The 24,115-nt window shown below is 48.1% G+C and overlaps 2 protein-coding genes across 9 annotated transcripts in view; one reads left to right on the top strand and one right to left on the bottom strand.

Moving 5' to 3' along the window:
* LOC144172799 (uncharacterized) overlaps positions 1–24,115 on the bottom strand; it is a 168,381-nt gene that overhangs the window by 26,471 nt on the left and 117,795 nt on the right. For 3 of the 4 annotated variants that reach the window (XM_077701411.1, XM_077701410.1, XM_077701409.1), the window contains exon 1: positions 592–859. The exons of the other annotated variant lie outside the window; for it this stretch is intronic. The gene's annotated coding sequence lies outside the window, so the exon portion shown is untranslated. Of the gene's footprint in view, positions 1–591; positions 860–24,115 lie in introns of those variants that run through there. 4 annotated transcript variants of the gene reach the window in all.
* LOC144172800 (uncharacterized) overlaps positions 1,116–24,115 on the top strand; it is a 33,940-nt gene continuing 10,940 nt past the window's right edge. The window contains exons 1-4 of one of the 5 annotated variants that reach the window (XM_077701418.1): positions 1,116–1,531; positions 8,293–8,447; positions 15,880–16,021; positions 16,840–16,902. In XM_077701418.1, coding sequence (XP_077557544.1) covers positions 8,445–8,447; positions 15,880–16,021; positions 16,840–16,902 — 208 coding nt within the window. In that variant the 5' untranslated portion in view covers positions 1,116–1,531; positions 8,293–8,444. The remainder of the gene's footprint in view (positions 1,532–8,292; positions 8,448–15,879; positions 16,022–16,839; positions 16,903–24,115) is intronic. The other 4 variants (XM_077701417.1, XM_077701415.1, XM_077701414.1 and 1 more) reach the window with 4 other exon arrangements.

Here is a 24,115-nt window from a genome sequence, read left to right as displayed (position 1 = left end):
GCACAACCTCAGAATACATCTGCAGACTGCGGGTGCGCGGCGCGCCCGAATAGCCTGTACTGTCATCCACCGGCGAAGTCCGGCGTACCTTTCTTTAGCCTCTGGGTATCGGCCACGTCCGCCGTAAAGTCCCTTCATCGGAGCACGGACGTACCGTAATATTTTCGGGGCCGGCGTACGTCCGACGTATCTTTAGACGCTGGGGTCGGGATACGTCCGACGTACCTTTAGACACAGCGATTACCTTATCAAAAATTCATCACTTATACACTACCAACTCATTACACTTTATTTACACTCATATGCATATACACTGTAATCTGCACGTTTTTGTTTAACCCGGCTGACTGTCGCCACGGCATTCCCGGAACGCATGAAAAGGGGAAGAAGAGGCACGAGAAAGTAGGCAGAGCTCTCATCGAAGCGTTGTTTCCTTCGTGTTCATAGGGTTCCAATGCCCGGAGACTCTCTGGGCATTGGAACTTCACTCGGTCAACTTTTTATGCCTTAAGAGAAGCAGACAAGCTATATCGCAGGAAAGCCGCTAGATAACGACTGGGGACAGATGGCTGCAGATCAAAGACAACTGACCTCTTCCGAAGCTCCTGCGCGGAACGCAAAGATGTTTTCGCAGACCCCACAGCCGTCTCCTCAGGCAAGCGCAACGTTATTCCGATCGTTAGCACGAGCTACGTTTGTCCACTGCGCCTTTGCACGCTATTAATTGCACGAACGCCTGAGGGCCAGCACTGAAATAGTGCGCGGGAAAACTCTACGCAGAGCTAAACACACAATGCGAAGCGGGTGCTCGCAGAAATGTGCCCCACACACCTTAGTGTGGAGAGCCTTACGACGGCATTCTTGCGGGATTGCGAGTTGCCGTCTGCCCTCCGTGGCGCTGTGAGCGCATGTTTAACAATGCATTACGGTTATTTAGCGGGGTGTTTATGAACAGGTACAAGTTATGACAACACATAAAACACCGAGAGTGTCCCAAGTAATAAATCAACCTCGTCTCGCTTGTTCAATAGCCCAGACAGATTTTTCTTTTGTTGTTTTTTGATTATGACGTCACGGGCCTTTCAGCTCCGCCCAAGAACTGAGGACCTAGAAAAAGGGCTCCCGTCCTTCAGCGTACCTGTTTGTAACTTTTTTCTTCCTCAATGTCGTAAATGCCCCGCTAAATAACTACAATGCGTTGTTGGAACATACGCTTACGGTGCCACGGACGGCGGACGGAAACTCGCCTTCCCGCAAGAATCCGGTCGTAAGGCTCTCCACACTAAGATGTGTAGGGCACATTTCTGCCAGCAGCCGAAGGCTTCGCCTTGTGTGTTCAGCTGTGCGTAGAGTTTTCCCGTGCACCATTTCAGTGCTGGCCCTCGGGCATGCGTGCAATTCACAGCGTGCAAAGTCGCAGTGGACAAACGTAGCTCGTGCTGGCGATCGGACTAACGTTTCGCGTGCCTGACAAGACGGCTGAGGGGTCTGCGAAAACACCTCTGCGTTCCGCGCAGGAGCTTCGGAAGAGGTCAGTAGCCTTTCATCTCCACTCCAGCCATGTGTACCCAGCCGTTATCAAATGGCTTGTGTGCGCTGATTTTGTCAGTCCGGCTGTCGTCATTCACTGGACGAACATCCGTTTCGCCCACATGGCCACGCTTTGGCTGCAGTTGTTTTCGGTCTGCCGCGGCATAGGTGTGAGCACGATTCGATTCGAACTCCCTTCCGTCGAATTCCCGGGAGTTTCAGGTGACTACGCGACCCTAAGGACGAGTTGCTACGCTTGTACAGACTTGGCAATATTGAAATTACAGTGAATAAATTACTTTTTGATGAGTAATGTAATGAATTACTTTTGAGTGTTTGCAATTTAGTAATGTAATAAATTACTTCAGGCCAGTAATTTAAATGGAAATTACTCATTACCTTTTCAATTACTTTTGACTACGATTACTACATAAAAAGTTGGCCTAGAAAAGTTTAAGTAGAGTTCCAATGCCCAGAGGGTCTCTAGGCACTGGAACCCTATGAACGCGAAGGAAATGCTTCGATGACAGCTCTGCCTGCTTTCTCGTGCCTCTTCGTTCCCTTTTCATGCGTTCCATGAAAGCCGTGGCGACAGTCAGACGGGTTCAACAAAAACGTGCAGATTGCAGTGTATATGTATAAGAGTTTTGTAAATAAAGTGTAATGAGTTGGTAGTGTATGAGGGATGACTTTTTGATAACGTAATTTCAAAGTAATTTCATTACTTTTGAAAAGTAATAGACCCTTTGCAAAATACTATCAGGCATAGCGGACAAGCGGAAGGCCAGTCCAGCAACTTTGCGCGCTTCCATGATAAAGGAAACACAGCAATTGTGCCGCCTGCTCGGCTCAGTGCTCTCACGCATCGCCTAAGTTCGGGCTTCACGGACTCGCAGTACTGGGGTACTGGATGATATGGCGTCTGCGTCGCGGGGATTGGTCTCCTATCACCGGGTGGGACACCAACCTCTCTGGTATACCGTGTTTGAGCAACGAGCGCATCCGTGCCGTTTGCATAGGGGGACGCAGCAGTGAGTTGGCATGACCCCTGCAGAGCTCATAACCGCATGTGGCGATAAAATCAAAACAGCAAGCGAAAGCTCAGAAACCTATCCGATCAGACTGAACACTTGGGATCCGAATGCACTTGCCTCGTTATGCTACGGGGCTCACTTGACCCCCCCAACCGCCTTTCATACAATGGCTGTGTACTTCGACCTCGTCCATATAAAGCAGGGGTAGTGCACTGCTACCATTGTTTTAGACAAGGTCACATGAGCAAGTCTTGCCCGTTCCCAGTCCCGGATGCCCGTGAGGACGCAACGGCATCGCCTCAAGAGCCAAAATTCAAGTGCGGTCTCTGCCGCTCTGATAATCATGAGATCACCGATAAAGGCTGTCCCACCAAGATTAAGGCAACACATGCTAAGCGTCGTGCATGGCGTGCTCATTCTCAGCCAGACCCAACCTCGACATTCAACCGATTCGATTGCTTGGTGGGGGAGGATGAGGATGCAATGGAGGAGGAAGCCGCAGAGCCTCCCTCGCAGCCAACATATCGAGACCTTGTTCGCCGTTCACTCCATCGTCGGCAACCTGTTTCTGAGGTTCCTTCGTCCCCTATGGAAGATGAGCTTGTTGCCCTGGTCCAAAAGCTGGCTATGCTGCATGGTGAAATTACCAAACTCACCAAGCGCAAGTCTCAATTAGCTCGCCGCCAGCAACGCTTACCTGAATCGTACCAATACTCTACAAGTCCGCCTCGTCTTTTCTCCAAGCATCATCAAAGTGCCCCGGCCACGAACTCCATTCCCTCAGCACCAGCCTCCTCTGCATTAACCCACCAAGAACTTCTCCAGTTTGTGGTGCACCAGCTACAGTTATTGGTATCTGTACTTGCTGCACAACTTCGCTAAACACTCTGTCAATATGCCCGACTCGCAACAGTACATTGTACAGTGGAACTGTCGGGGCCTCTCTACGAAAATTGGAGAGCTCGGTGAAAGGCTCCGTCTGGGCAAGCTCCATGCTTGGGCCTTACTTCAGGAGACGAACTCTCTCTCACGCCTGCCGCAATTTACGGCGTACGCGGAGCCATCAATTCCTGATCGCCGGTGCAGCTCGAGTTCTACTACTCTGGGCAAGGCGGCCATTTATGTCCAATCTCGGTTTCCTCAGAACCCCATCCCTCTGGACACATGGTGTACAGACTAGCAGGAGGTGGTAGCGGTAAAGGTGCAACTTCCTCGTTGTGCGGTAATCCTGGTTTCTTGTTATGTGCGCCCTTACAGTGGTCGTACGCCCCGCCTACGATTGGGTTGGCTTACCGCACTTCGGCGAAACAACCCTGGGTGCCCCATACTTGTGGCGGGAGACTTCAATGCTCCGCACTGTGATTGGGGATATCTGTCCTCGAGTGAGCGTGGTCATGTGGTACTGGAGCACTTCAGTGATGCCCGCTTCTGAACGACATCTCTTGCCCGACACACCAGTGTACGCACGCACGGATGCCACCGTATACTCACCTGACTTGTCGTGGTGGCTGGGTGCACAACCCGTATCCTGGCAACGTGAAGCTGACTGCTGGGGCAGCGACCATCACCCTATTCGCCTGGGCCTCATGCCAGAGTCGACGGGTCGCCTTCGTTGCCGTTGCACAGTGGTGAACTGGGACACCTTCCGTTCCACACTGAATGCATCCTTCTCGGCGCCCATCCCAGACCCCACTGATCTTTTTCGGCGTGTCCTCATGGACGCCTCTCAACATACGTGGGTGGAGGAGCCCGCCCAAAGCCCGATCTTCGGCTCCTGCAGGTTTGGGCTCAGTGCAAGCAAGCTGAAGTAATTTCCGCATGAGATCCTTCGTACATACCGGCCAGGCTTCAGTATCAGCGCCTTACCGCTGCTGCCAGACGGCACGAAAAAAGACTGTCGAGGCAGCGCTGGCTTGACTGGTGCGCCTCTCTAGGCCCATCTTCCTCAACGGCGTCTGTCTGGCGCACTGTTTGGCGCCATGGAATCGGGCAGTCGCCCTCCGGATGCAGCTGCCAGCACTTGTATTGCGTCAAACAAGGATCTGGCACAATTTGCCCCCCACATTGCTCGGGCCTTGTTTCCTGCATTTGATGTTGTTCCAGTGGCCATGCCGTCTCCGTTCCCCCTGCCGAACGATGTTGGATTACGGCCTACTCATGAAGCCGTTTTGGGAATTCAGGCACCGTTCACAGTGGCTGAATTCCTGGCAGCAATCGATCACGCTAAGGAGCGGACTCCTCCGGGTCCCGACGGCATAACTTACGAGGTGTACAAGAACATCGACGACCCAGCCCTCGTACCGCTTTTGGACTTGGTTAATCAGGTGTGGCTCTCCGGTCAACTACCTGACTCTTGGCTTCGGGCGGATTTTGTTCCCATTCCAAAGCCCGGGAAACCACCACATGTACTTCAGAACTTGCGCCCCATCGCCCTGACATCGACGCTGTGCAAGTTGTTAGAGTGAATGCTTGCAACACGGCTTCAGTGGTGGCTTGATACCTTCCAATGGTATCACCCGGCGCAAATTGGATTCAGGCCCTATCTCGGTACTGAGGATGGGTTGGAATACATCTCATCTATGGTTTTAGTTGGAGGCCGATGCCGCCGTGTGAGATCTGTGCTCGCCATGGACATATGCAAGGCGTATGACAACGTTAGTCACGCTGCCATCCTACAAGTTCTCAATGGCCTCCACCTTCCAGACAAAGTCTGCGATTTCGTCCGGTACTTCGTTCAACATTGTTCATTTTCCATCCGCATCAATGGAGCAAGTTTCGGTCACTTTACACCAGTCCGAGGCGTACCACAAGGGTCTGTTCTGTCTCCGCTTCTTTTCAACATCGTCATGTTGCCGCTAGCTTGGCACCTTGCTTCAATCCGAGATCTATATTTCCTCATGTACGTGGATGACATTACGGTGTGGTCAGTGCATCCAGACCTGTCACGACCAGCCGAGTGCCTCCAGCAAGCACTAACAGACTGCCAGAGGTGGTGCGAGTATGCGGGCCTCACTCTCTCGCAAGAGAAGACTGCTTTACTTCCCGTGGCCAACGCTTGGGGCCACCGCCTCCTTGCTGTGTCTCCCATTTCACTGCAACTGAATGAGAACGACATCCCCACGGTTGACCGTCTTCGGGTCCTAGGACTAGAAATATCGTCATCAGGGTCAGCAGCTCAGTGGCTACGATCTGCTCGACAGAAAGCCGGACAGATGCTCCACCTCGTTCGCCGCATCTCGCAGAAGTCTGGCGGTGCCTGCTGGACGATTTCCCGTCTCCTAGTGCGCGCCGTACTACAGCCACGGCTTCTGTATCAGGCACAGTTCCAGCACATGACGCAAGCGGACTGGGCTCGGCTTGAGGCCATCAACAGGGCTGCCATGCGCACCATTACTGGCCTCCCTCGCATAACACCAATTCCACTGCTACAAGTCGAATCCCAGCTAAACACGCTTGATGAACTCATTCATCAGCGTCGTTCCGCACGCCTGCTGAAACGTGGGCTGGTTCCAGAGGCGGCAGCTCTCGCCGTGTACATGGCCCAGCCGCCGAATACGATGCCAGCCTTTTCCGCCGCAAGGCCGCCCTGGCTCTACCATCAGGTGACGGACAACAAGCCTCTGGCAAGGCTACATGTCCGAACCTCTGGCCTTCATCAACCTCCGGATGCAGCCCTACTTCATGTCGGTCACTGGGCGCCTGCGACGCGGCCACGAGTCATGCAGACTTTTGTGGACGCCGGGGCACACGACTCCCTCGTAACCACAGCCTTGGCTTGTCCCTCTCACCCAATCTTAAACCAGAGCTGCGCCTACGAGACCCTCCTACCTCTACCAACCTGTTGGCAGAACTTACTGCTATTCGGGATGGTCTTCAAGCACTTGCATTGACAGTAACTACCGGCGTGAAACTGGAAATTTACACGGACTCAACGAAAGCGATACGTGATCTACGTCACGCGTGTAGCACCAGCATGTCGGCACGTATTCACGCGATCCTGGACACATACCCATGCCCTGTGCGTGTTTTATGGGTTTGCTGGGACATGCTTCCTGCCCACATAGCGGCGGATCGCGCTTGTCGCCGTATAGACCTTTCACGGCCGCTACCACTTCCAGTGTCCACCCTAGATGAACTGCTGGTGGAAAAGGAGAGCCTCCGCCGCGCCACGCGTGCTTTACTTCCACCGCGTGGAACTGACCTCCCCGGTGGGCTCGCTCGCTGGGAGGAGGTGCTGCTGCGGAGGCTTCGAGTTGGGGTGGCCTTATCCCCAGCAGTGACCCACGCTTGGCCTGCCTGCTATCATTCACCGTTTGCGGACACCTGTCCCTTTTGTACGGTCCCTGCGTCCGAAGCCGACACGAGCCACCTTCTATGGACCTGCCCTGCCCTGCAAACCTCTCGCCTGCAACACCTCCGAGGCACAGGGCTTCATCCTGGGAGACCCCCTGATCTACAGCGGTAGACCTGGGGCCCTCAGTACCGGTCTCTGCTTACGTTTCTGCGTGACACAAATGTGATGTTGTATATATAACTGTTATGCTGTAAGGCAAACTCTCGCAAAAAAGAAAAAAAAATAGACTACGAGCAGCTTTATGAGAGCATTGCGCAGCTGCGCTATGATGGAGCCACGTTTCCTTTATCATGGCCGACATTTTCGAATGACCTCAGTGTTGTCATTGTGAAAGCTCGCGTATGTACTATGTTGCCAACTTTTCTGAAAAGGGTCTATAGTAATATAATGTCATTACTTTCGGCCACCTGTAATTTTTAATGTAATTTAATTACATTTTAGAAAATTCTAGAAAAGTAATGTAACAATTACTTTTAGAAGCAATTTGGCCATCTCTGCACTTGAATATTTTTGCCTATGATATGTGTTGTAGCGCTAACAATGCCATTGGCATGTACCATCGCGAAAAGTTGCAGGAGACATCAACGGTTAGGTTTTTAGATGCGTGATGCAATAACGTTAATTCGACGCTCATGGGAGGCTTTGGATCGGAGTTGATGCATTCAAGACGTCTTCCTACGAAACACTGAAAGTCGACGAAGGCAGAATAGCCTCAGCAGTTTTGAATCGCGGTCGCACAGGAAAGACAGACGCCATCAATTAGCGTACTCAATAAACACCGGTGTCGGCCCCAAAACCGGTGCAATGCAAAGTGCACAATGACGGTGTGCACCAGCACGGAGCGTTAATCAAGGACAGAGAGCGGTTCGACACTAGCGCCATCTCATGGGCAGTGAGAGAAACTCATGAAAATGTTGACAAATGCCAAGGAAGCTACTCATTATAACACAGCGCTGCTACAAACTGATATTTATTGAAAGCCAACACCCAACCTATGTCTCCACACGTGTGCGACAACGTACTGATACTAAGCAGCAATCTACAAGCTTTTTCTTGTCTTCTCAGAGCCATAACAATGCGATCATGCCTGCAGTCACGGCCCATCTCTCCGCTATAGCAAAATATGTAGGCCCTTCCAGTCTAGGCACTCCAGCAAATGTGCGTGATACCTAGTTTGAGCAAAACGAATGCAAAGCTCCAATATTGACTCCTACTGGCTGGCCATGCAGAAATCTTTGCAGTAAGGGAAATTCCCACATAAAACATAACGTTTGTATGCCCACATGGAAATCTGGCCGTTAGTACGCTAGTTAAGCCTGTTGCATTACTGTCTGATGAATACACATGCAACTCATCCTTGTCAACTGTATACAGTCATTTCTGCCTTCAGACGAGTGCGTCGACGCGCCGTCGCTGTAGCAGACAACGGAGGAAACCACTTCTCCAGTGCTGGCTGCGATGCGTCTCGGGATTGCAACCCGGGGCTCTGTCGACTCTCTCAGTGTGCCCTGGTTTATTGAGGACAGATGGTGAGCACCGGTGTGGCTTATCAAGAATGAAAAGGCGCAAAGGTACGCTCCGGTGCGCAGTGGTGCAGTTTATCGAAGATGCTATATTGCCATGAACCATGTTTTGGGTTTGTTTATGTTTTGTTTTTGCCGACCGGCTGCACTGAGCTATGTTATCTGTGTTATCCGTGGGCCAAATGAAGTTCATGTTCTATTCTTTATGATACATGTCTTATCTCCTTTCATAGGGAGAGTGTTTCGAGCTAACGTCAGTAGCCTAGAATAATCTTTTTTGATATTCAGTGTTTGATAATCACGAGCGGGAAGCCATCCGGACACAAGTACAAGTCATGCTCAGCGAAGACATTATAGGCTCTGGACAGCGAAGTTTGCCAGGCGAGCGCAGTGCCAAGCGCGGCATACCCGTGCAACTCTGGGTCGGTCCTGCCGCGCCGACCGCCTTCACGCCCGTGAACCCAACTATGCAAAAACGTGTGTCATAACGTTATTTGCGTGTATGTATACTACATACTGCAACAAAGTCATGCGGAAATGTTATATAGTTGGGGGAAGCCTCCAAATACAACGGGGCGCTGATAAAATGCTGTCGCCTTGCTGCTGAGCCGTAGGTTAACACAACTGGGAAGCGTGTGTTAAACCTTTGCAATCTCCCGCGGATTATTTTTCTCTTTTTTTTTTCGCAGATACGAAGCGTGGTTACTGTATCTTTAAAAGCCCACTCTAAGCGAGCGGATTACAGTTGCCGGGGTGTACGGGCAGCTTGTTAGTAGGCTAGTTAGCTGGCGGTAAGTACACATAAGTGTGCATTAAATTTGGCAAGAAAGAGGGCCCTCAAACACAGTTATAGCATCACATAGTATTATCACCCAGTGATTCTACTCTACTTCATCTAATGTTTCACGTGCTTACGTCGCCATGTTTAATACATGTAACCACATATAACACGCGCTCTTATAGGCGTTAACGTTCCCAAATGTTTCGTGAGCTATTGGATAGCGCAAAGTCACCGCCTCTTGTAAAAGAAACAATGAAATTGTTGTCTAAGCCACTGAAAAGCAAAGAAAAATAGAGCTAAGACGTGCTGCATTAAAAGTTGGAAATATATGGAAGCAGGGCGTAATTTTCGCGTTCGGGGAAGAGGAGGAGGAGGACAAACTTTATTCATCCCGTCCGTTGTGATTGCGGTCACTCCGGAGCAGTGAGGGGTGTCCTGAGGGAACTAAAGTTTTCTCCGGTGACTTTTGCTGCAAGGGTATTGACGGTAATAAAAGCGCTACTATTTCTTTCTGACAGGTCTCATGCCGGACCCATTGGCGTGGAGAGAAAAAAATACCCGAATATGAATATTCCGTAATATCTGCTTACCCCTTCCCCCACATCATCCCCACCCAATGAAATTTCTTGTGATAGCCTTATCGTGAAGTTTATTTTTTGGGGGCGTATTTGTATGCAGCTGGCGTACTGGGCTACACCTGGAAGCCCAAAAGTTTCTTGGCACAGAGGGCACTTAATAATGTCCTAGATATTACTATACACAAACAAATGTGAATTTCATAGTGTTACATAAATGGAGCATCACATTCGGATCACAGGCCCATATGTAACAACCATGTGGTCCAGTTATGTAGTAGTTCTGCAGTCCCAAGTGCACTCACATGGATGGAATTCCCCACGCGGAAACATCGCGCAACGTCTGGTATATTTGCAGGCAAAGACTCCTTTTTTATGGATAGAACAATATAAATTGCGTTTTCTTTTGAAGCGAAACATGCTGATCTAGAGGAAGTTTTGACCGGGAAGACTGTATAAGCGTTTATCTGCTGGGCATCACGCCTATGCGGCCTTTATATGCCTTCTCATACACGAGTTAAACCGAATAAATCCTCCTTCATTCACCTGCACTATGTGGCAGGATTACTGTTCAATCTCTTACTTCGTTTTAAACCCAAAAGGGACGACTAATATTCTTCATCAGCTCTGCAAACAGAGGAGCGCCCCCCAGCCAGGAACGTACCGGCTTGTGGGGACCGACCAAGTGTTGCGCATACCTGCCGAAGGGGGCGCTCGGTGTTGCGGGCTTCGTGTCGCCCTCTGGGCGCTGTTCGGTGCCTGTACAGCCATCAAAAAGCCCCTGGGCTGCGCCGGTCGTACTCGGGAAGAAAAAAGATTGCCCATTAGGTTTTGTGTTGACTACCGGCAATTGAACAAAAACCAAAAAGGACGTGTACCCCCTGCCACGAATCGACGACACACTCGACCACCTCTGCCACGCGAAGTACTTCTCATCGATGGATATTAAGACAGGGTACTGGCAAATAGAAGTGGACAAGAGACCGAGAGAAGACTGCATTCATAATCCCGGACGGCCTTTACGATTTAAAGATGATGCCATTTGGACTGTGCACGGCACCAGCAATGTTTCAAAGAGTCATGGACACTGTGCTAGCTGGCCTGAAGTGGCACACTTGTCTCGTATACCTTGATGACATTGTCGTATTCGCCTCAACTTTCGACAAACACTTTGCAAGGTTGGAGTCTGTACTTAAGGCTCGTCGGGGCTAACTCGTCGCTCGTCGGGGCTAACCCTTAAGCCTGAAAAGTGTTGCTTTGTGTATGAGGAACTCAAGTTTTTGGGCCATGTCGTCAACGCCCCGGGAGTCCTGCCTGACCTGGTGAAAACTTCAGCCATAGCGAACTTCGCAAGGCTGGAAGATAAGAAGGGCATGTGAGTATTTCTCGGATTGTGCACATACTACCGGCACTTCGTCGCAAGCTTCGCACGTATAGCAAAGCCTTTACTTTACGAAAGATAGCAGCCCTTTCAGCTGGGAAAACGCCCAAGAAAAAACATTCTGCAATCTGCAACAATGCTTGCAAAGCCCTCCCATGCTCGCTCATATTGACAAAAATGCTGAAACGGAAATGCACACCGACGGCAGTAGTATAGGCTTGGGGGCCATCCTCATGCAAAGGATAAGCGGTTGTGAAAAAGTAATCGCCTATGCCAGCCGTGGTCTGTCGAAGGAGGAGAAAAACTACTCAGCCTCTGAGAAAGAGGGCCTCACCATTATATGGGCCATTTCAAAATTTAGGTTGTGACAGACCACCATGCACTGTGTTGGCTCACCAATTTGAAGGACCCCTCTGGCCGTCTTGGGTGGTGGAGCTTGCACCTCAAGAGTTCGACGTTACAATCGTCTATAAATCCGGGAGGAAGCACTCCAACGCCAACTGCCTGTACCGCGCCCCCGTCGGCCCACCACCGCAAGACTCTGACGAAAACAGCGCTTTCTTCGGAGTTGTGACGCAGAGTGGTCTCGCCGTCCATCTGCGTGCCGACCTGACTTACGCGTCATGATCGACTACCTCGAAGGCCGCAATGTCGCTGTGCCTAGGCTGTTCAAACGGAACATGCCAGCATTCAGCCTGAGAAACTCTGTCCTCGTCAACAGGAATTTCAGCCCCGGAACGAGAACGAATTATCTTCTTGTCATCCCCGCAGATCTTCGTAACAAAATTTTGGAAGCATGCCACGACGACCCATCTTCCGGACATCTCGGGACAGCTTGCACTATTGGAAAAATCAAGACAAAGTACTACTGGCCCCGCCTTACATCCGTCGTCGCCCACTACGTCCGGAGCTGCTAAAACTGCCAGCGATGAAAAACACCAGCAGTGGGACCCGCCGGACTTCTGCAACCGATCGCCGTCCTATCGAGGCCCTTCCAACAGATAGGAATGGATGTTCTCGGCCTGTTCCCGACGATATGATCCGAGAACAAACGGATTGTCGTAGTGACAGACTACATGAAGCGCCATGCAGAGACTGCCGCTCTTCCCAGGGGGACTGCACAAGAAGTCGCCAAGTTCTTCATAAACCAAGTTGTGCTGCGACCTGGAGCCCCTGAAATCGTAATCACGGACCGCGGAGCTTATGCAAGGAATCTTACACTACAGCTATATGGATCACCGAAGAACAACGGCGTACTATCCCCAAACGAACAGACTAACGGAACGTCTGAACAAGAGGATCGCAGATATGCTATGTATTTTCGACGTTGAACATCAGACTTGGGACGAAGTCCTTCCTTATGTCACGTTTGCATACAACACGGCTATCTCAATAAACTACGCAGATTACGCCCTTCGAGCTAGTCTACGGAACACGGCTGACTACGATGCTTGATGCCATGCTTCCACTCGTAGAAGACAACGACCTCAACGCGGACATCCCAGGATACCTTCAGCGTGCGGAGGAGGCGCGCCAGCTCACTCGAGTTCGCACAATGGACCAGCGGCTGGTGGATGCCTAGCACGCAACCTCCAACGCCGAGACGCCAAGTACCGCCCAGGGGATCGTGTGTGGGTTTGTATCCCATCTGACAATGTGGACTCAATGAGAAGCTTCCTCAACAGTATTTCGGACCCTACCGAATTCTACAGCGTGTTGGCCAACTTGCCAACGAGGTGATCCCCGATGGTCATTCCGGAACATCACGACGATGCATGTGGCCCGAAGTCGTCCACGTGCTTCACTTAAAACCTTACTACGCAAGATGACATACTTTGTTTATTGTTTGTTCGGACTTTTATTTTATTTTATGATCTGGTCGATGCCCTGTTAGGGGGGATAATGCCACGAACCATGTTTTGGGTTTGTTTGTTTATGTTTTGTTTTTGCCAACCGGCTGCACCGGGCTGTTATCTGTGTTATCCGTGGGCCAAATGAAGCGGATGTTCCATTCGTTATGCCGCACATGTTATCTCGTTTTATGGGGACAGTGTTTCAAACTAACGTCACCAGCCTAGAATAATCTTTGATCTACAGTATTCTGAATGTATTTCGCAATTCGAAAAACCTTTGAGCCAAGTGATAAATGCCCGCAGAGCAGATGCCGCGGCATTCGATTCGCGAGCGTCGGACGCTCGCCTGCGCACGTCACTTTGTTGACTGCTGCTTCGCCGCCTGTGTATTCTTTGAGTTTGGGGAGCAGAAGTTCGCTCCAGTAAACTTGTTTTCTTGAAGAAAACTGCATCGCCTTTGGCTTTGTGACAATATGCTTGTTTGGCTCTGAGTATGGGTAGAAAAGGTTGCGGCTGGCGTGATTGCGTCTTGCGTAAGCCAGGAAGTTCCGCTGACGTCACCAACTAGAAAAAACACCAAAATAAGGCAAAAGCTGCAAGTTCAGGCTGTCTGTCTGGCACTTTGAAATGAGCATTATTGTATGAACTTGCACGTTGACTATGCTAAATTACCCACCTCATGAAAGTGAGGAAAAAACTTGTATTCCAAGGTCACCTCCAATTATTTTATTTTAATTTGAAGCATTCTTTGGTTCGCAGTATTGCTTACTGACCCCTACGGCACAGGCACCTGCAGGTAAAGGTTATTAGAGCTTTTAATCCTATTGTGTGCACTGTGCATTTTAGGATAGCAAAAAGTGTTGCAAAGTGCTCGATCTCACTTTGGCCGAATAGCGAGGTGTTTATTGATCCAGCAGTGCAGTTTTCCAGGGCTGAGACAGCTCCGTATATTGTGCAGTTTTGATACAATGCCGTTTTCCTATGCCAGGCTTCTCCAAAACCATGAAAGTTGCGAAAATTGCGCCATACTGCTGTAAAACAGCCTTATTTGCAAAGATTTCCACACTCGTATTACTCTCAGCTGGAAAAATAGGCCGAGTTGACAACATAGTTTTCCTTGCAGCCCAAGTATTGCTATTTTTTGCAAAGAGCAGTGGTCATCTTGGTATTGTTATGTCACCTGTCTTTTGCATTCAGGTTACCACTCTCATCATCGCTCACGTGTAAATGCACATATGACAAGAAAAGGTAGACTTGAAGTGAAGGAGACGACAGCTTCTAACGCGTTAATTTTGACCACATGGGGCTCTTTATAAAGAACATGCGCCGAAATCTCGAATACACGGGTGTTTTGGCTTTTTGCATTCATCAGAAAAGTGGCCAGCATAGCTGGGAACCGAACCAGCGTCCATTTTGTCAGCTCAGCCCTGGCATTATAAACACCTGGCCCACCCCTCCTTGTTGCTTGGAAAGGAGTTACTACTTTGTACTGCGGCAGCCTTTTATACGTACCCACATTTTCAGCTGTTAGCGGTGGCTTTGTACATACACACACAGAAAAGAACCCTTTTCAAGGAAATGGGCAAAGCTTACAAAGGGAAGAAAGGCTGCCCGAACAATGAGCACATGGTTACAAGAGTGAGCCACAAAGTAAAAAAAGAACGAAAACGGTCCTTCATCCACTGCAGGTTATTCTCTAGTCTGTATAATGGGCACCTGCTTCCGTAGCTTTCATGTGAAAGAAACAAGTGGCGAGAATGGGGCAGAGAGTGATTAGGTGAAGGGGATTGCTTCATCCACAAGATTTTTTTGACAGCGAGGTTTTCCCTGCCCCGACTGCTTGATTCACCGTGGTGGCCGCCATGAGGTCCAGCACTGGAAAAACGTCCATTCAACAATCAACGCGCCAGAAGTTGTGGTGCGTGCTGCATTGCCCCGATATGTTTGGGCATTAGCACCTTTAGGCAGACTGGTTACACAAGTAATAATAATTGATGTATGTCAAGTGAAATTTATTTCGAAAAACAAAGTGGCTAAACACTACCGATACCAAAATTATCTGGGTGAACGTGCGCTGTGAGAATTGTAGTGGTGCGACAATCGCCACCTCGCTTCCAGGAAATGTGCCGTGGCGCAACACTTCTGCATACAATGCATGGACAGATTGCAAACATAGTAATTGCTGCATTGAAATGGTACAAAACACATCCTAATTGCAGTGCTTTTCAATTTTAATTTTTTTACGGCATTTTACGTTGTCTGTGCACACAGCCTCAATAAACTTTAAGAAATTTGCAAGAAGGTAGTATACTTTGTACTTTGTGATACTCAGCAAAACAGTCTTTAAAGGTTATTTCAGTCTTATATGTATTCTAAACTGACTCAAAAGGGTGTTTCTTCCTCATAGTTGCTACAAAGTTTTTTCTAAGCTCCTAAGACAATGTATTCAGTGTCGTGAACTGCTCCAATTTAAGGTAATTCTATTCCAAAATTGAAATTTTGCTGTTCCCAAATCTGCTCTGAACTCTTGTTTACGCTGTCTCATCGCTGATTTTGACGAAACAGGTTCATTTGTCATCCTTCTGGTACTAAACCTCTTGGGAATTGAGCCTGCAGGAAGCTTTCAACATTGACGCGTACAATGGTGTGTGACAGCGCCTGCATTTCGAACACAGAAGGGACTGAAGAATGCATGCATGGTTATTGAATTTTGTAGCAGGAAAGTGGCCTGTTAACCATTTACTTCTCGGGAAGTAAAAGTATTAAATTACTAACTGGCTTATTCCTGGTTCTCTTGGTGCTAAATATGATTGTGAAAATTTTCACTGGCTGCATTTTTTGGTTACAGAAGGCACAAAGTGCCCTCATGCCACGTGTGTCAGCATCAGTGCCCGAGAGCTGCGTCATGGCAATGTCCAGGGATGCAGACCGCAACTGGGATGTGTCCTGCTGCCGAAAAACACAGGCAACCATCACTTCTAGTGCCACAGGTACCCTTCTCGTTATTGCATCAACAATAGATTGGGCATGTCGGCAAGATTTTCCCATTGCTTCAGCAATAGAGCCTTTTTTCTTTATCAACAGAGCGAGAGATAGGGGGGCAGATAACGACAGTGAATGTAGCGCATGGAACGCCTGGGAACACTGGCTGTGTTGCCACGCAGACAAGTGGAAGCATGGGATGCCAGCTGCCACTACTTTGATAGGTCTTTTGAGTTACGCAACCACTTCTAGGCATTTGAAATTGAATCTGAAGCCGATGCAGGTTTCATAAGAGGAGTAAACGAGAAAGACGGCGATGAAGGCCTAATACCGTTGGGCAACAAAAGGGCCTTTGCCACAGGATTAATGTGGGCGAGTTGGCTGCTGGAGCAGTGAAAGAAATCGAAGCGGTGTTATGGAGGAGACCTCAAAAATAGAGCACATGGGGTCTAGCGGTGGACCTCCTGGACTGAGCACTGGACTCCAGCACTAGTCCTGTGTGCTCTCTTCTATAAGACTCAATCGTAGCATGCGATTTTAATGTTTTACTGCTGCAACAAAAGAAGCGACAGGTGGGCAATGCCACTTCAGTGCAGACAAACGTGACCACTGAAACAGAGTATTAGGCATAGTTCGCACAGTGTATAAAGTATGTGCAAAAGTCTTCTTGAGTTGTGCAGGCCAGAGCAAGGTGCGCGCATTGGGTCAGCCTCAGGTTTCTGCACGGGGATGAGATTCTTAGGCATTTGTCGTTACACCAATGAACCTTCAAATTTTTTCTGTGAAACGGCTATTCTGTATGTATTTACTATTAAATATTTTTCAGGTACACAGTGCGCCCTTGTGTTCCACGTCAGCACAAGCTCCCAAACGGAAGAGGAATTTCTCGGTGAGATTACGAAATCCTTTCTCCATTTATACATTCAAGTAGGTGACAGCATAATTACAAATTTCATTGGCACATACCTTGTCAATAACATTTTGTGCAATCTTATTCCAGTATGCTCATGGTGTTGTTTTAAACCATAAGAATTCATCTACGTGGGGAATTTAAAAAGAGACATTGATGTGAGTGGGAAATCATTTAACCACCTTTCTAGTTCGTAGTCTAGGATGTCGAGGCCGTGTTCTGACTATGAGATGAAAACGGTCAGTCAGACGGAACAAAGAGATAGATACAAGTACATGTGCTGTTTTTGTTGACAAAGAGCAGAAATTTTGGCCTTTTTTGTTTTTCGTGGCATATTTCCAAGTTATGACTCTTCTGCGCCCTGAATTTTTTTTTCGTTTAGTTTACATGTGTACTGTGATAAAAAAAGTAGCTTTCAATGCACTGCTTATTCTGCACTACTCTGCTTGTTGACTTGGTGATGTCTGCTATGATGACACACTGTTAAGTCGACCAGGCTAAACAGCAGATTTCTTGAAATTATGACCTCAACAAACTGTCTTGAAACTAAAAAATGCTTCGGTCATGCAATGTATGCAAGTCATTGTTTCGAGCAACGAGTGCCAGTATGGTTATACGCATCCTAAGGTACCCAGAAAAGCTTTGTGAAGGTGGCAATCAAATGCATTCAGGTGGTAGAACACATAACGGGGGATTTTAAAGATGATAGTCTTTCTTTGGCTACTTAAGTCCAGAAATTTTGGTCTGTCTGTCTGTGACTCGATTCAGCCTCCCAGCCAAAGCAAAGTAGATATTGCGCAATAGTCTTATATGCTCACAGCCCAAGGTAAACGTCTAAGCCCAGTTTATACGTTCATACTTGTAAACTTTGTTGAACAAGAACAAAACATTACACTAATATAAGACAGGAAATCAGTACGCAAGGGATAATTACAGTGTTCGTTCCTTTATTAAAAAATTCATGGATGCTTGGTTTTTCGATAGCAAATGATGTTCTACATCTACTGCAGAATATGAAAAATCACGCGACAACAGCAACGAAAGATGATGATGATGATGTACTCAAAGATCTTGGCAGGCGCCCACAATGGGGGATTGGCCAGGGCTAAATCGGTTGTTCCACTCCACATTCTGCTTAGAATGCACGTGGAGCACGGCCACACTGTTCTATAAACGTTGAAATCAGCTGCCTCGATTCACGCACGTCACTGCAGTACTGCAGTGCTGGCATCGAGGAACCCAGCCTGTAGCAGTGGAACGCGGTAAATTCAAATTGCCTTGAGCAAACCCTTGGTGTGTTTACCTTGGGATGAGTGCGACGGTACAGGAACAGCATGAGAGGTGAGGGGGAAAGCAAAAGGGGGCATTTCCTTGGCAAATGTCTACAGACTATCGTCTTTTGATGACATTTGCTATGAAACGAGCAGATACGTGGCCAATTTTTTGAGCCAAGTATGAGCCCCATACGTTGTACGGATAATTTGTAAACAATTTTTGAGATAGCCCTTCTCAGCCGATCGCTGCTGACGCAACGGAGATCGCGGCTGACGCAACGGCGAGGCGCCCCCTTATTCGCCCAATCGCCAACGAGGTCGGCCGCCGGCAACGTCACTGCCATTGGCCTCCAGCTGCTCTTCCTGCTTCCTGCGCGATCCCGTGTAGGCGTAGACACGGCCAGGCTGGAGCGGCAGCGCGCATGCACAGCACCGCTCTAGCCCGGCCGTGGCGTAGAGTGCCGGATTTCTGCAGCGAAGTTCCGATACGAACGCTCCGCGTCCCCTGGATCTGGATAAAGATGAGTTATCCATGCCACGTCGTTGGCTGCAAAGCGAGCGACTGGAGTGATGTCAAAATACAGAGTTATAGCAGATCGGAAAAACGTTTCCGGTACGGTAACATCTGCCGTCTGGATACCATCGCGCATTCGCACAACCCTACCGTAAACTGGATCGACTTGGGCGGACGGTACCGAGACGTAGCCTGTCCGTCGTTCCAAATCAGACTGCCGCTTTGGAAGAGGTAGAAGTATGCTTGGCTCACGCCTAGTCGAACGGATTGAAAATATGAGATCATTTAAGAAAAATGAGGTTGCAACAAGTGAAATCCGCGCGATTCTGACAGCTCAAGCAGCAAGCGAAACATGGTCCCGACCCAACTGCTGTGGCTTGTGTCGTCGAGTGATGCATGTACGATAGCTTCTTTTAGTTAAATAAAGGCGATCCGGCTACATAAGTAGTATTAACAGCAACATGGGGCCCGTCTACTAATCGGCGAGTGACGAACAGGCGGTATCAGTGTGTGGGACTCTAGAAGCAGCCAGCCGTACGTACTGAGACCCCAGCTTGACCAGCTGGCACCACCTGTTGAGATGGCATAGAAGTAAAATGCCCGCTTCAGTTTGAATCTGAATCTGTTTGTTCAGTTTTAATACTGCCTTTAGCACTTTTGAGAAATGAAAACTAATATTTCAGCACAGGAAACGCCACAGACTCACGAAGAATTGCCAAATGGCCTAAAACCCAAGTCGCTCCCAGTCACGGTAGAATGTCCGGTAGTTACGGTCTGCTATAACTCTTAAAACAAGCCTTTCGGGTACAATCCGGTAACGGGTGCCGCGTACCGTACCAAACCGTTTTTCGTTCCGCTATAACTCTAATGACGCACCCTCTGCGTCGGGGGATGCTTGCGGGCATCCTGGGTAAGGTGACGAGTTGCTGCTGCCGTTAGGCTCCTGGTCAATTTTCAGAGGCGGGGTGTCACAGCGCATATCCGCGCTCATTGCGAGGAGACGCTGTTTGAGGTCTGGATCCATCAATTGAATGATACAGACGATTGCAGACTGTGCAAAGGCGGGTCCGCAGCGATTGGCGCGGCCTCGGCGCAGGAATGTAGCTAGCGCAGAACGCAAGTCGAGCGTCGCGATGTCACGTGGCTATTACCAGTGTTTCCAGCTGCTTTGAAAGAAGCAGAGAGGGAGGAGGAATGGATCGGCTAGGAGGGAGAGGTGCATTTAATTGCTTCTTGCGCAGCTAATACTGAATGTAGATGAATAATTCCAACGGCATTGCATCGCTATATTGGGGCTACGTGACAATACAGGCCTTTTATAACTTTTACAAAAGGCTTCTATGGGTCCCTTTAAAGCCACCCTGAACTGTAAAAGCAAATTTGCCTTCGTCCGAACATTAGAGCCTTGCGAATATGAATATGCTACTCGCGGCGGCACAATTTATTTATCGCAGAAAATTGCAAAGGCATAAACACAGCTGTCAACGCCCCATCCACTTATCCGTGCTACACTTTGTGACATCACAAACGGCTAATGCACGGGGAAACAGTATTGGTAGAGGCCTCCTAAGCATTTTTCTGAAACAAACGTGTAGGCAGCAGACGTGCAAATGGAAAATAAATGTATGCGGGAACTTTTGATGTTTGCACACTTTTGAAGGGCCCCATACCACATCAAACATACACCATAAAATACAATGCCCCAGCCCCCGCGGTAGGCTATGTTCATTTCAATTTATCTGAAATGTCCTGCTTTGCATGCCAGCACAGTGAAACGATGCATGCACGCGGGTAAACGCAAGAGCGTACTACTCCTACTGGCCACTGGCGTATGTATAATGAAACAGCCAGCGGCAGAAGCAGGTATTACTAGCACGTTCGGCAGAAATGAGACAGTCGTAAATTTGTTGGATCAGCTGCAAATGTATTTTCAACACCTCCTCCCAGGGGCCACGATGTCCTTGGCACATATCCAGCTTTCTCGCTCAAAATTCCGACGTCTCAAGAACCTAGTAAAACCACTTCAGGAAAGTGATATTTGGCATAAAGCAAAAAGTCAACGTGAAGATGAAAGCACTACAAGAACTTTCCAGGATTCAGATTATTTTTTTTGTAATTCGCTGTCAAATCTTACTGCCCATGCGTTTCTAAGGGATGATTTCCATGGCCCCGGAACTTAATTGCGCAACGTGCAAGACTTGAAACTGTGCACAAAGCATGTTTCCAGCCCCAATATTAGGTGCGCGAAAAAACTACATTTCGCTTTATGAATACAAAGTAATCACTGTTGAAAGGACTGCCATGAGCGGGAAAGCTGCACGATACTTGCAAAACTTGGTCGACGTCATCCTTCCTTACCAATAAAGAGCGGGCGCTTGGTGACCGATTTATCTGTACACTGCCACACCAAGATGGCATCGAATACACTCGTTTGAGTTGATTGCAAGGAAATTTAAAGCCAATGAGGACAGTTTTTCTGAAAAAAGGTGATGATAGAGTAATACTGGGGTCGACTTGCTCTGGCTGTTTTGTGACTTGCTTTGAAACATCATGAGAAAATGAAAAGGAAACAGTAGAACGAAATGCCACCTCTAAGTATTTCTTTCTCAGCAAACAAGGTATCGTTCGCTGTCGAACAGAAGCTGAGAGGGCTGAGGAATGTGTGATCTTTCAGTTGAATCAAAAAGTTACTCTGTCTTTAGTGTCCCTTTACTTGCACTGACGATCAGTTCAGATTTGCTGAGGCCTTATACGAGAATGAGCAGTCTGGGTGAAAGGTAGCAGTGAGTTATCAAGATATAAAAAAAACGGTTTGTTCTGGATGTCTTTTGGAATCATATACTAAAGCATGCAATATGCCTAGAAAGCATACCTTAGGAAGTGCACCTTAAGGTTGTGTAAAAGGCAGTCTGTGAAAATTTTCTTGGCAATGCCAAAAATTGATACACTGAAATTTCAGCAAGGGAGCTTATGCCAGCAAGGGACTTGTGCCAGAAAGTGAGGAAATCACTTTTTTCTTACTGGCATAAAATATTTCAGCTGCACTTTATTTGACCTTGTTCTCCAAATTCTCTGTGGCCCTCAAACATTTTTGCAAGCACTAACAGCTTGAAAAAGACTGTACAGAAGTGTCTTGAGTGAATAACTTGCACTATACTCGGTTACTTCCGTCCCATTGTTGCTTTTTCTGTCCTGTCCTTTCAGTTATCCTGTAGACACTTCTGATCAGACTCAGGACTCTAGAGAATGTTTGATATTTGACGTGTAAAATCACAGTAGCTGACCAAGTAAAAAAACAACCTGTGTGACTTCTTATAACCCAAACAGGGCCCTTGTACACAGCAGTCTTGTTCATGGGTTACGAAATGTCAATCCTTATTTTTGACTTGGTCAGTGACTCATTTTACTCTTGGAAGACCTAAAAACTAAGTAGGCAAAAGCCACTATCACGTCCACTTATTGCTTTTTTTATTTATTTGATTGATTGTAGGGTCTAACGTGCCGTCGCAATGCAGGCGATGAGGCGCACCATAGTGGAGGGCTCCGAATTAATTTTGAACACCTGGGGATCAATCAGGTGCGCCGAAATCTCGTACACGGGCATTTTTGCTTTCCGCCTCCATCTAAAAAGCGGCCGCGCGTCCGGCAATCGAGCCCGCGTTCATTTGCTTTTTAACACAAAAGTGTTTTATGCCCGGCTACACAAAGATTTTGGTGACGTGATATCCGTCACGGAAGTGACGTCGCCAGAAAAAGTGCCATGGACACGGCGGCGTCCGGTTTCAATACCACGACTCTGGCCGCAACAAGAGGTGCGTGGCACTCTTCCCCTGCGCTACGAAACAACGCGCGAATGAGATGACAAACGCGCCTTATAGTCTTCCTTTCAGATGGTGCTGCATGGCCTCCAAGATCTGTTGCCGGCGGCGTGCCGGTCCGCTGCTCTATTGCTCCTTTGCTGCAGCGAACCGTGTGTTCACCAAACGATTTGCTGACAACCCATTTCTTTTCGTTCGCAAGGACGGTTTGCAAGCAGCTGTGGTTTCAGTCGGATTTGCGCAATGCTCCGGCGCGTGCAATCCAGTGTCTAACGTTGATGCGTCTAACGGTGTCATACCGATGAAATACAAATAGCGGCTTGCAAGTTCATATCGATGCACAGTAAACATTCAGCTGGTCCTGTGAATGCACATTTCACTTTCTTGTTTTACCGGTTCATATGGAAGAGGAAACAACCACTTTTTTTTTCCACCTCCCAAGCAGCTGAATTGTCAGCTCGTGTCTGCAGATGCTTTTATGATTTCTACACAAAGGTCAGTTCACAGGTTACATTTTGCACACGATTCGCATGAGTTAGACACTTGCGTGTCTAATTCCATACCAGGATAGCTTGTCGATTCCCTGATACTCTGCAGATGCTGCCTTTTCCCACACGACACCATGACCTATAAATAATTTGTTTCGTTTTCAAAAAAACAAAAAACAAATACTGTGCTTTCACATTGGCTGACATAAGAACCTTCCTAAACATTATGGGTGTCCGCTGAGTGGAAAGCGAATATTTAAAAACATTTTTTTAGAAAGGCAGTTAGCTCAAGCCACTTGGACTCGAGTATAGGTCTGACTCGTGATCCTGGGTTGAAAAAGGGTAGAAGTAACGAACTTTGGGTATTCAGTATTTTTTTCGGTGTATGCCTTTCAACTAAAGTAACATGTCCGGCTGTTCATCTGCGGCATCTGCCAACATAAGGAGATTCCGATTTTCCAATTTGGGATAGAAAATAAACTCAAGGTTTTAGTGTGCACACAGGTGTTGCCTTGGCAACGTGGGACACTTTAAAAGGACCCTGCAGCATACTTTGAGCAGTGACAATAAACCTGCACAACATTTAAATTAAACTGTCAAGAATACCTGAGCCAAATATTAAATGTGCATGTGAACAGTGTGCTCGCAAATCTTTGCAAAAGATTCCAGAACAGCAACTTGTGTTTCAGCATTTCCATCATTATGCACTGTTTTAATTACATAATTACAGCAGCAGCTGTCCTTTTGGCTCTTGCTGGTCAATGTCACGGTTTATTTCTCATGTTTCCGGTGACAATTCGTCGCCATCAGTGCTGTGCAATGACCTCTTCTATGCCCCAAGGTGTATGTACACCTTTGGCATTTTTTTTTTCAAGTATGTGCAGAGTATGAGCGACAAACTTAATAATTTACTTTCAATGAGACCACTTGCCAAGAAGCATTTATTCCTTCAAAAACGCCCTACTAGCATGCTTGCCTGCTAGCAATCAAGCAAAAGTGCCTTCTTATTTTCGCACCACACAAGAAATTGACTACTACATGTTGCCGAGAAAAAGAAAAAAAACTGTCCAGCCTGTGATCGTCGATGGCCGCCAACAT

This window comes from Haemaphysalis longicornis, unplaced genomic scaffold (assembly GCF_048455015.1).
Source record: "Haemaphysalis longicornis isolate Haplotype H1 unplaced genomic scaffold, Haemaphysalis longicornis Haplotype H1 scaffold_26, whole genome shotgun sequence".
Taxonomy (NCBI): Eukaryota; Metazoa; Arthropoda; class Arachnida; order Ixodida; family Ixodidae; genus Haemaphysalis; species Haemaphysalis longicornis.
The sequence above is the reverse complement of the archived record's forward strand: the minus strand, read 5'-3'. Positions and strand labels throughout refer to the sequence as shown.